At 38.3% G+C, this 13,151-nt stretch overlaps 1 protein-coding gene across 1 annotated transcript in view; it reads left to right on the top strand.

The window, feature by feature from the left end:
- Positions 1-13,151, top strand: part of LOC126198811 (lipoyl synthase, mitochondrial) — a 118,276-nt gene that overhangs the window by 91,238 nt on the left and 13,887 nt on the right. Inside the window, exon 6 of the mRNA XM_049935381.1 lies at positions 11,606-11,721. Coding sequence (XP_049791338.1) covers positions 11,606-11,721 — 116 coding nt within the window. The remainder of the gene's footprint in view (positions 1-11,605; positions 11,722-13,151) is intronic.

Raw genomic sequence — 13,151 nt, 5'->3', positions numbered from 1 at the left:
AACTAGTAAAATGTATTACACACCATGAACCATGGACCTTGCTGTTGGTGGAGAGGCTTGCGTGCCTCAGCGATACAGGTGGCCGTACCATAGGTGCAACCACAATGGAGGGGTATCTGTTGAGAGGCAAGACAAACGTGTGGTTCCTGAAGAGGGGCAGTAGCCTTTTCAGTAGTTGCAGGGCCAAAGTCTGGATGCTTGACCGACATGGCCTTGTAACACTAACCAAAACGGCCTTGCTGTGCTGGTACTGTGAATGGCTGAAAGCAAGGAGAAACTACAACTGTAATTTTTCCTGAGGGCATGCAGCTTTACTGTATGATTAAATGATGATGGCGTCCTCTTGGGTAAAATATTCCAGGGGTAAAATAGTCCCCCATTTGGATCTCCGGGCGGGGACTACTCAAGAGGACGTTGTTATCAGGAGAAAGAAAACTGGCGTTCTACGGATCGGAGCAAGGAATGTCAGATCCCTTAAGGGGGGGTAGGATGTCAAACGGGCCGACTTATAGCAGGAGAGGCACCACAGGACATTTTAATTTCCACTGTCTATACTTTTACAAATAAATTCATAAAAATTTGTCAGCATGACCAAGAAGTATTCAGAATTCGCACTGATAGCAGTGGATGTTGAAAAAGCAATTTGTTTTATATGTGAAATTCGACCAATTTTTTAGTTACCATTGGCTGCATTAATTGCTTTAGGTACACTTTTCTTCATAAGTAAGAGAGATTCTTCAATGAATTTTCCACAGCATACAAATCATAGTTAAAGGAGTATGAAACTCTAGAATTTATTTAATTTATGAAAAAAGACTGAGTTATTACATTCTAAACATAATGTTTAGAAAAAACTCTAATTTTATAGTTAATTATCCCAATTTTTAATAGATTTGGAAAATTCTAGAGTTTTGCATTAATGAGTTTGTGTTTAATAAGCATACCAAGTTTGATAGTAGTAGGGTATTTATTTTGGATGCTACATGTACCTAAGTACAGAAAATTGTGTTTTGCGGACAATGGCTGTTAAAGTTTCTGCTTGTATTTGGCATAGTTTTAGAACTGTCCAGCACCATACGCAGGTTCTTTTTTGTTTTCAATATATCAGTTTCCTTCCTCTTCACATTCCTATGATGCACTTTTCTAGATTTTATGACCTCCAAAAATGATTTATCTGCTTTCACTATACGCTCTCTGTCTGTCGCATACAAAGCTTTGATACAGTTCACTTCGGGCTTAATTCCCATTTTCTCTAATACATATTTCCTGCTTTGCACACCATCATTAAAACATGAAACTGCATCATAAACACAAATAGCAAGTGCATTTCTTCCCACAAAAATGGTTTTTGGCAATCTTTCCCATACACATTAGTTAAAACTTTCATTTGGGTTTTGGGTACCACCATGAAGGCATTTCTTCAGTAAGTTTTCATTTGCAAGGTACCTGAATATAGGTTTGATGGCTTCCATTACAGCAGTTGGTAGAGAATTCCTATGATGATATTATTCACCACCAGCAATTGACCTTTGGTAGCCACACCATGATTCACTTCCTTTTGGGCATAAGTTGTGGATAGGGTTATTGTCCGTGGACATTTTGTGGAAGTATAAGGCCCAAACTGCTTGCTTCATATTTTTCAAGTCCCCTGTGTTCCTTCTTATTGCCGAACCATAATATGTCTGTAGTTTGTCAATTTCTGCATCCGTCAGTCGCCCTCTCCCTTTTATTCCCTTCCCATCAGATAATTTTTTTCCTGACAAATCATGTCTCAGCCTTCTAAGTCTAGTGCCAAGTCTTTTCTGTACATGTCCCACACATTCTAACTTCTGCACAATAGTCTCAGCTCCATATGGTGCACACTTTTGAACCTCAAGGAAAGCTTTACTATCACCATCACCAAGGTACTTCACATAACGCAGGCCACGGGAGGCAACAGATCTGGTAAACAAGCTTACAACTCCCTGCACTTCCATACTTCCACTTCAGCCTTTATAGTTCATATTACATACATGATCTGCAATCCCTTTCACACAACTATGACAAAATTTACTCAGCACTTCAACATCTAGTACCTTACCAGTGTCAACAGATGTTGCTATTACAACATGATTCAGTGAAGTGTGCCCTCTTTTTTGCCAGGTACCATCAAAAGCAGCCACTACGTCCCTGTCACCATCATTTTCGACAATAGATTCTTCTGCACCACTTCTCATTGAAGATTCTGCAACTTCTTTTACAGCCTCAATCAGTAAGCCATAATACCTCTCAAAATTTGCTGCAGGAGGAGGAAGATTCATCTCTGCACAAAGTGTTCTTGCTGCCTTCTGTCCCCTACCAATACTGCGCATGCCATATGTTACCCTCAAATTCACATCATAACCTTTGTTTGCGATGTCATGCAAGACGCACTAACGTTGCATTTGCTGCATATCACAGATAAGTTCGTGGCAAGGCCTTCCCTGGCACTCTTATCTTCCACCAAAGAAACACGCTGAACACCAAAGCAATGCTTGCACATAACATTGTCCAATATTAATTGCGACAGTATGTTAACATCAACGATAATATTACATGAACCTTCGGATTCACAGCCTCCATTTTCATTAGCACAAAAAATAGGTCCTTCTAGAAGCACTCGGTGGTGAATTGTTTACTGACTCTGAGAGGTTGTGGTCGTGAGCCACTGGTGTAACATTTGTTGTAACACCCTTTACTGTGTATCTGTTGCCATGGTCACATTGTTTATGATTGAAGCAACAAATTCTAGGCATCCTGTGTGATAATATGCCACAAACAAACACAAAACAACACAGCAAAATGAAAATTGTGTCTAAGATCACAGCACCACACTGCACGCCTTTCAAAACATAGAACAAACAAAACCAGCAATCAAAACAATGCATGTCGATAGCAGCAGAGAAAGTATTGATATCGATAGTCCTTTGTTTCACGTATGACTATCTTTGGCACAAATATTACATTCGAATTCTACAGAGCAAAATACACTTAGATATGACAGAAGAATGCTGTGCAGAGGGGTGTGGCGCTGCACCTTCATACACTTAAGACCAAATTATGTACCTTATAACTCCTCAAATATATATATGTTTTATACATCAAATTATTCAGGAAGCTGTGCACTACAAAATAAGCATATTTTTGAAAATATCTATTAATTTTTGACATCCAACGCCCCCCCCCCTTAATTGGGCAGATAGGTTAGAAAATTTAAAAAGGGAAATGGATAGGTTAAAGTTAGATATAGTGGGAATCAGCGAAGTTCGGTAGGCGGAACAAGACTTTTGGTCAGGTGAATACAGGGTTATAAATACAAAATCAAATAAAGGTAATGGAGGAGTAGGTTTAATAAGGAATAAAAAAAATAGAAGTGCGGGTAAGCTACTACAAACAGCATAGTGAATGCATTATTGTGGCCAAGATAGACACGAAGCCCACGCCTACTACAGTAGTAAAAGTTTATACGCCAACTAGCTCTGCAGATGATGAAGAAATTGATGAAATGTATGATGAGATAAAATAAATTATTCAGGTAGTGAAAGGAGATGAAAATTTAATAGTCTTGTGTGACTGGAATTCGACAGTAGGAAAAGGGAGAGAAGGGAACATAGTAGGTGAAGATGGATTGGGGGTAAGAAATGAAAGAGGAGGCCGCCTGGTAGAATTTTGCACAGAGCACAACATAATCATAGCTAACACTTGGTTCAAGAATCATGACAGAATGCTGTATACATGGAACCAGGTTTTAAATTGTAAGACATTTCCAGGGGCAGATGTGGACTCTGACCACAGTCTATTGGTTATGAACTGTAGATTAAAACTGAAGAAACTGCAAAAAGGTGGGAATTTAAGGAGATGGGACCTGGATAAACTGACTAAACCAAAGGTTGTAGAGAGTTTCTGGGAGAGCATTAGGGAACGATTGACAAGAATGGGGGAAAGAAATACTGTAGAAGAAGAATGGGTAGCTTTGAGGGATGAAGAAGTGAAGGTAACAGAAGATCAAGTAGGTAAAAAGATTAGGACTAATAGAAATCCTTGGGTAACAGAAGAAATATTGACTTTAATTGATGAAAGGAGAAAATATAAAAATGCAGTAAATGAAGCAGGCAAAAAGGAATACAAACGTCTCAAAAATGAGATCGACAGGAAGTGCAAAATGGCTAAGCAGGGATGGCTAGAGGACAAATGTAAGGATGTAGAGGCTTATCTCACTAGTGGTAAGATAGATACTGCCTACAGGAAAATTAAATAGACCTTCAGAGAAAAGGGAGCCACTAGTATGAATGTCAAGAGCTCACATGGAAACCCAGTTCTAAGCAAAGAAGGGAAAGCAGAAAGGTGGAAGGAGTAAATAGAGGGTCTATACAAGGGCGATGTACTTGAGGACAATATTATGGAAATGGAAGAGGATGTAGATGAAGATGAAATGGGAGATACGATACTGCGTGAAGAGTTTGACAGAGCACTGAAAGACCTGAGTCGAAACAAGGCCCCGGGAGTAGACAATATTCCATTAGAACTACTGACAGACTTGGGAGAGACAGCCCTGACAAAATTCTACCATCTGGTGAGCAAGATGTATGAGACAGGTGAAATACCTTCAGACTTCAAGAAGAACATAATAATTCCAATCCCAAAGACAGCAGGTGTTGACAGATGTGAAAATTACCAAACTAACAGTTTAATAAGTCACAGCTGCAAAATACTAATGCGAATTCTTTACAGACGAATGGAAAAACTGATAGAAGCTGACCTCGGGGAAGATCAGTTTGGATTCCGTAGAAATACTGGAACACGTGAGGCAATACTGACCTTAAGACTTATCTTAAAAGAAAGATTAAGGAAAAGTAAACCTACGTTCCTAGCATTTGTAGATTTAGAGAAACCTTTTAACAATGTTGACTGGAATACTCTCTTTCAAATTCTAAAGGTGGCAGGGGTAAAATACAGGGAGCGAAAGGCTATTTACAATTTGTACAGAAACCAGATGGCAGTTATAAGAGTCGAGGGACATGAAAGGAAAGCAGTGGTTGGGAAGGGAGTAATACAGGGTTGTAGTCTCTCCCCGATGTTATTCAATCTGTATATTGAGCAAGGAAACAAAAGAAAAATTTGGAGTAGGTATTAAAATCCATGGAGAAGAAATAAAAACTTTGAGGTTCGCCGATGACGACGTAGTTCTGTCAGAGACAGCAAAGGACCTGGAAGAGCAGCTGAACGGAATGGACAGTGTCTTGAAAGGAGGATATAAGATGAACATCAACAAAAGCAAAACGAGGATAATGGAATGTAGTCGAATTAAGTCGGGTGATGCTGAGGGAATTAGATTAGGAAATGAGACCCTTAAAGTAGTAAACGAGTTTTGCTATTTGGGGAGTGAAGTAACTGATGATTGTCGAAGTAGAGAGGATATAAAATGTAGACTGGCAATGGCAAGGGAAGCATTTCTGAAGAAGAGAAATTTGTTAACATCGAGTATAGATTTAAGTGTCAGGAAGTCGTTTTGGAAAGTATTTGTATGGAGTGTAGCCATGTATGGAAGTGAAACATGAACGATAAATAGTTTGGACAAGAAGCGAATAGAAGCTTTCAAAATGTGGTGCTACAGAAGAATGTTGAAGATAAAATGGGTAGATCACATAACTAATGAGGAGGTATTGAATACAATTGGGGAGAAGAGGAGTTTGTGGCACAACTTGACTAGAAGAAGGGATTGGTTGGTAGGACATGTTCTGAGGCATCAAGGGATTGCCAATTTAGTATTGGAGGGCAATGTGGAGGGTAAAAATCATAGATGGAGACCATGACATGAATACACCAAGCAGATTCAGAAGGATGTAGGTTGTAGTAGGTCGGGGGAGATGAAGAAACTTGCACAGGATAGAGTAGCATGGAGAGCTGCATCAAACCAGTCTCAGGACTGAAGACCACAATAAGAACAACATTATGCAACTATTGACTCATAAAAACTGAGTAAATATGATCATATTTGTGTTTGTAATATAATGTTTGTATTTACATGTATTTTCTAGAAATTACGTTTCATGTTTTATTTCATATTTTGCAGTTTTGCACCAAATTTTAATTTATTATGAATACTCTGTTTTCTAATTGCATGAAACACTAAGTTATTTTTCTTAAAAAATCGTTTCAATATTTGTTCATTAACATTTCTGTTTGATAATTAATTTAGAATAAAAAAAGCTAAAAAAGTGGTTGTTTAGTGAGAACTGAATGGGTGGCCTCACAGTTACAAGACTTCACACTATGCACTTCTTCATCTCAACTTACTCTTCATTTTTCTCTTCTTTATGTGAAATGGGACTTTTGATTAATTGTTTAACCATTATTGCATTTAGACTGAAAAAAGTTTTTTGCGCCGCACACAAAAAATAGCAACTACAGTATTCATAGAAAAATGAATTTTACACACTCTTCTAACTACGTAAGAATATGATTTTTTTAACTTCTTATATTTGGAAGGCATCTTCACAGTCATGCCTAAGTAGTGTCAGTCTTGTGTCTCTTCTCTTCTTTCACATCCTTATATTCCTCATCCTGAATATCCAAGCTGTAATTTGTGTTTCTGTAGTTAATGCAGTCCTCTTTGATGTCTCTACAGGAAATTGTGATTACAAAAAAAAAAAAGAGGTCCCAAAAGAATTTCCAGTTGTGACGTATGATGGTAATTACTTCAGTTCTTAGAATTATGTTGTTTCAGCCATGTTTCATACTTTTTTTTCAACAATGCACAGTGAAAAAAGTTTAACATGAAACTGATGGGGCAGAATATGTTTATATTTAAAAAGTTTTGTATGAAACAATGCATGCAAAAAACAGAACTATTTGCAATCTTAACAAATTTTATTAAAATATAGTAATTCCATTTCCTGACAGCTTACTTTTGTAGTTATATGCAGCAGTACTTTGAAAGTATGTATGTACAATACTGTTATTGTTTGCCACAAATTTTTAAATAGCTTCCATTGTTTTATCAATTTAGCCATTCAAATATGCATCTAAGTAGCTGCGCATACCTCTCATAATGTTCTGCAACATTGATTTCATTTGCTGACATCTACATTGATGCTATATTTTGAACTGTGAAAAATCCTAAAAAGTCTTCATCTTTTATAATTGGCACCGTACGTGCATAAGTGAAAAATTCATCCAGTGATACTGTAAGCCCACCCATGAACAATGGACCTTGCTGTTGATGCAGTGGATTTTTTTGTCTCAGTGGTACAGATAGCCACACTTTAACTTCAACCACAATGTAGGGGTATCTGTTGAGAGGCTAGACAAACATGTTGTTCTTTTTCAATAATTGCGAGGGTGATTGATCTGGCCTTGTAACATTAAAAAAATGGCCTTGCTGTACTTTTACCGTGGATGACTGGAAGCAACTGGAAACTACAGCTATAATTTTTCTCGAGAGTATGCAGCTTTACGTAGGGGTTAAATGGTGACGTTCTCTTGGGTAAAATATGCCGGAGGTAAAGTAGCCCCTCTTTTGGATGACTCAGGAGCATGTCATGTGGAATTGCTTTAATCGGGCAGTTAGGGTAGAAAATTTAAAAAGGGGAATGGACAGGTTGAAGTTAGATATAGCGGGGATTAGTGAAGTTTGGTAGGGGGGGGGGGGGGCAGGACTTCTGATCAGGTGAATACAGGGTTATAAATAAAAAAATTAAATGGGGTAATGCAGGAGTGGGTTTACTAATGAATAAGAAAATACGAATGCTACTATGAACACCATAGTGAACACAGCAAATGGTGAAGGGACTGAAGAAATGTACGATGGGATAAAATAAATTATTCAGAAGGTTAAAGGTGACAAAAAATTAATTTTAAAGGCGACAAAAATGTAATTGTGTTGGAGGACTGATATTCGATAGATGGACAAGGAATGGAAGGAAAAGTTGGAAGTGAATATGGACTCGGGAACAGGAGTAAAAGAGGAAGCTGCCAGGTAGAATTTTACACATAGCATAATTTAATTGTTTACTCTTGGTTTAAGAAATATATAAGAAGGTTGTATGCATTGGAAGACAACTGGAGACACCACATCGACCATTATATTATGGTAAGACAGATTTCGGAACCAGATTTTAAATTGTAAGACCATTTTCAGGGGCAGATGTGGACTCTGACCACTGCGATCAGTTATGAACTGAAGATTAAAACTGAAGAAATTGGCAAAAGAGTAGGAAATTTAGGAGATGGGTCCTGGACAAATTGAAAGAACCAGAGGTTGCCGAGAGTTTCAGAGGGAGCATTATGTGACGGTTGACTGGAAGAAGGGAAAAGAATACAGTAGAAGACAAATGGGTAACTTTGAGATGAAATGGCGAAGGCAAAAGAGGATCAAATCAGTAAAAGGTCAAGGTCAAGTAGAAATCCTTTGGTAACAAGAGGGCATTGTAGGAGGAGATCAAAAGATGAATTGTTTAAAGTTCCATGTTTTCTCCAGAATGACGATTGACTGACTGAACACAAAATCTTGACTCTTCTGTGAACAGTGCCCAGCACCATTCGTTAAGACTCCAATCCTGAAATTCCTCCGTCCAGTTTTGTGGGCTAAACGGTGTGGTGGTTTTAATGGGACACACACCATAGGCCTCCATGCGTAGTGGCTACTTTCCCAAAGGTGATTTCGGACTGTTTGTGTTGATATTGTGTGTCCTGTTGATGCCTGATGGATGAATTGCAGCTGAGTTTCATTCAGCCTACTATCTCAATGGGCTGTTAACTGGAGATAACGGTCATCTGTTGCTGGTGTTACCTGTGGACGATCTCGGCCTTGCCTTCTTTTAACGGTTCGTGTTGTCTGAAATCACAGGCCCTGAAAGTTACACTTCGGGACACTCCAACAGCTGCAGTCATCTCCCTCTTTCTCTGTCCCACTTCCAACTGTCCTATGACTCTCCACGCCATAGCTTCGGGTAAGTCAAGTTGTTGCTGCATTGCATTACCTGCTCGCTACACTATTTGAACCCAACTGCTTGTATAATTCGTTTGGTAAAGTAAACAACTCAACACCAATCCCTTCTGCAGCAACTTTCCATTATTACCTCCCTCTCAGTGACCATATGTTGTTGCCTCCACTCCGTGGAACTGACAAAGATGTTGAATCATTGTAGCTCATTCTGCTGATGACAATACTTCAGAACCTAGATTTCTCAACTGATCCCCTAATTGTTTTGACCAGTGTATTTTGGTCTAGTTTATAAATATATTATCAGTTATTGTGCTGGCACATTAAGTTATTCTAGTAGGGGAACTAACCTACAGAAGCAAGATTCTATGTGAACATCAAGTTTTCTACGTCTGGTCTGTCTCGAATTTGTTAGTGTTTGTGGACTTCAGTGTAAACTTTCTGTCAAACTACTTCTGCGTTCAAATATGTTTACTAGGAGAGCATCTTACTACTGATATATCAGAATTATTTAAGGACAATTCTATGGCGCGCACACTTCCAAATGTTGTTCTGAACAATAATTCTGCACATCAGTTGCTCTATGCCTGACACTGTTTTTATCGTAGATGGCAAAGCCATCTTTTTTTTTTTTTTTGTATTTTCCACAAAACGTTGTTGCTAAGTAATAATTATTTATCAAATGTTTTCCATTATTGACGTGTATCTTCCGTCCTCCTTTCAAGATGCTGTCCATTCCGTTCAACTGCTCTTCCATGTCCTTTGGTCTCTCTATCTGAATTACGATGTCATCGACAAGCCTGTAAGTTTTTATTTCTTCATGCTGAACTTAAATTCACTTTCCAGATTTCTCCTTGGTTTCCCCTTACTGCTTGCTCAATGTACAGACTGAATAACATTGGGGATTAGGCTACAACCCTGTATCGCTGCCTTCTCATCTACTGTGTCCAAGTGCTGCTGTAATTCAATGTCTATTTTTAATTATCTTCAACAGTTCGGAACTAGCAATGCCAAACTACTTTAGGCTTCTGTTTTGAATGACTGTTTTTCATCAACTACTTGGGCAGATCTATTTTCATTTATGTAAAACAGTGATTTGTTTCCATCTGCCAGTGCATTTAAAAAATTAAATTTACTGTGTTTATATTAAGAAAGAAATGATTTTGGCACACAAATTGCAAGCCTCACTCCCCCCCCCCCCCCCCCCCCGCACTAAATTGAAGTGTTTTACACTGGCAGTACACAGAGACAAACATTAAATCAGCCACAGAAGGAGTCATTGTTTATTTTATACGGTGTCATGTCCAGACTACAGAAAAAGGTCCATTTGTTTGTCTGAGAAGGAAAGTCTCTTAAAGTTTTAACAATTTTTGTTTTGTGGTAAAAGAAAAATTTGTGCAGCTATGTACTATTTTGTCGGAACTGCAGTTGTTTTATGTTAATCCATTTCTCATGTTGTGCATTTTCATGTATCTTATCCACCATACTGACACTGCGTTAAGAGGTACCTTAGAGGCCTCCGTAGAAAGGATAACTTGGTTAAGGGGGAAGGTAATGCTGAAGGTTGTGTGTGACTGTCTTTATTCGATACGTAAGGAAGGTAATGAAAAGTACTTAGTGGAATATAAATAATGGAAGGGGTAGAGGTATGATCACACCGTACAGTTGAGGCTTTGAGTCATTGGCAGGCCATATACAAGGAGTGATAACATTGCTAGGTTTTATACAAGTCTCACTTCATAGATAATAGAATACACATACATGCTTGTGTATGCAAGTAAGTGTAGTCTATCAACTCCGAAGAACAGTTCATCTGAATGCACCAAGATTTTTATTTTTATTTATGTGCTTGCAGAAACTCAACACTAAAACTGTATGGCAAGTTATTACCTTTAATCCTTGCGTTATTTGCTAAAAATGTGTATCCCATCCGTCCAACAGTCAGCAGCTGCACACAATGGTCAACAACAAGATATCTTAGACGTGACACAGTTACTCGCTTCAATTTTTAATGATGCATCTACAGTACTCACGTTGTCTGCCCTTGCTAAAAGCTGAAATTGGGTATTATACATACTGTTGCAGAGTTTCTCAGCTTCAATCGTATGAAAAAAATTAAGAATACAAGATGTGTTTTCCACAAAATGCTGATATAAAATATTCTAATAAAAGCATATTTTAAAATGAATAACTCTGTTCTGTTGCACAGGTGGCTAAACATCTCTGTATCTTATTTTGAGATATGCATTACAACTGGTAGGCAAGACTCTCTTTCCACGTATGTGCCATAAATGAACGAGTGTGTGTGTGTGTGTGTGTGTGTGTGTGTGTGTGTGTGTGTGTGTGTGTGTGTGTGTGTGTGTGTGTGTGTGTGTGTGTGTGCTCTTCGTGCCCCCCCCCCCCCCCCCCCACCTGAAGATACACTGCCCAATATCTTAATTTCTAACGGTCTAATTTCATTGTGTCTGTCTATGTAACAGTGTGTTCTATTTCATATTAGTGATCACGTAACTAGTCTTTTTGGCACTCAAAAAATTCATGCAGTCAGTTTTTGTAACTACTTTATAAATCTCACCTTCAAGAATGAAAATGAGAGATTGACATTGCAACTAAGATAATTCTTGATGTTTTTATTTGTTACAGGCAGTCATTAACTGTGCTGAAGGGAGCCAAAGAAATAAAACAAGATCTGATTACTAAATCATCTATAATGTTGGGCCTTGGGGAAACTGATGAGGAAATTCGTAAAACACTTGAAGGTGAGGAATTATAAGCCTTAAATTATTGTAATTCAGTGTATCACTATGAAACAACTGTAAATCATAATCTGCTGCAGGGTAAAGTTTGATACCATGTTACTTCACCCTGTGCATTGTGATGTGGTTGGATCCTCCTGGACATGCTGTCCACAAGCTGGTTGAAATGTTGTGGCTCAAGCCTGATGATTCATCTACAGCTGCCCCTTCTGGGGTACCTCATGCAGTGTGATGGGAGTTGTCCTGTAATAGTGAACTGCAAGTTATAATTGATCTCAAGTGTACTTATTTGGGTTCATGACAGCAGCTACTGCAGACCATTCCATTTGGTTTATTACTTTATCCTGGAAAAGTGTTCATGAGGTGGGCATGGTGTGAAATATTATCTTGAAAGATCAACTTATTGCCTAAATGTTGACTAAGGGGCTAAATAGTTTGAAGGATTCTGTCTCAATACTGCAAAGCCCTAAAATTATCCTTGACAATAATGGGTGTCAAACATCCATACATGACATTGGCTCAAAAAATGACTGACCTCTCACTTTGCCTGAATCTTTGGGACTGTGTATCTGACTTGTGGATTGGCACCTGACCAGACCACATCCACACTCTTCTGTAATGATCATCGGGAGTAAGACGAATTCTGCACTTGTCAAGGGAGATCAGATTATACTGTTGACTCTGTGTGTGATGAATCTATGAATAACACCTTTGCCCTGTACACCAATTCGGCAGGCGGGTGATGTCTCCTACTAATAACCCTTTTTGCCATAAAGACAAAAATCACACATGGTCAAAGCTACAAATGACTATTTTAGATAGCTGACAGAAAAATGTACACAAGCAAAATTGTCCTGTTCACAATTTGAAAGAGATCACACTGCACTGAGAATATTTGACTATTTACCTCTATTACACAGGTGGCTGTGTGTAGCAATTTTGTATCATCCAAAAAGCATTGAGAAAGATATTTCCATAAAAAATGAACTATGTAAGTCATGAGGGTGGTAGAAAACTTTTTTGGATAGTTTAAATGAATGGTTTGGTTACCCGTGTGATTGTTTTCTAACCTGTACTTTTTGTTTTGGTCTGCAAAAATTTTCAAGAAGTTTGATTTATTATTACATTGCATTTATCCAGACATACATAGATGACAAGTAGGCCCTATGTTCTGTAGCCATTGCCTTATCTAACAATGGTAATGTAACATTCTGTCAGCAAGTTTCATTGCAACTTACATTTTTCTGCCTGGTGTGCTAGTATAGCTATATGTGCAGGACAGCTTCTGTGGACTTTTACAATTCTAACAGGTACGTGCTGGCAGAATGAAGCTTTGGTTTGAGATATAAGATGTGTTTGGCTTATTTAGTGCATAAGATTCACCAGGGATGGAAATATTGTGAATTTGGGGCATGACATGGTACACAATTGTA

The sequence above is a fragment of the Schistocerca nitens genome, chromosome 8, assembly GCF_023898315.1.
Source record: "Schistocerca nitens isolate TAMUIC-IGC-003100 chromosome 8, iqSchNite1.1, whole genome shotgun sequence".
In the NCBI taxonomy this organism is placed as follows: domain Eukaryota; kingdom Metazoa; phylum Arthropoda; class Insecta; order Orthoptera; family Acrididae; genus Schistocerca; species Schistocerca nitens.
Note: the sequence above shows the minus strand (reverse complement) of the source record. Positions and strands in the feature narration are given on the sequence as shown.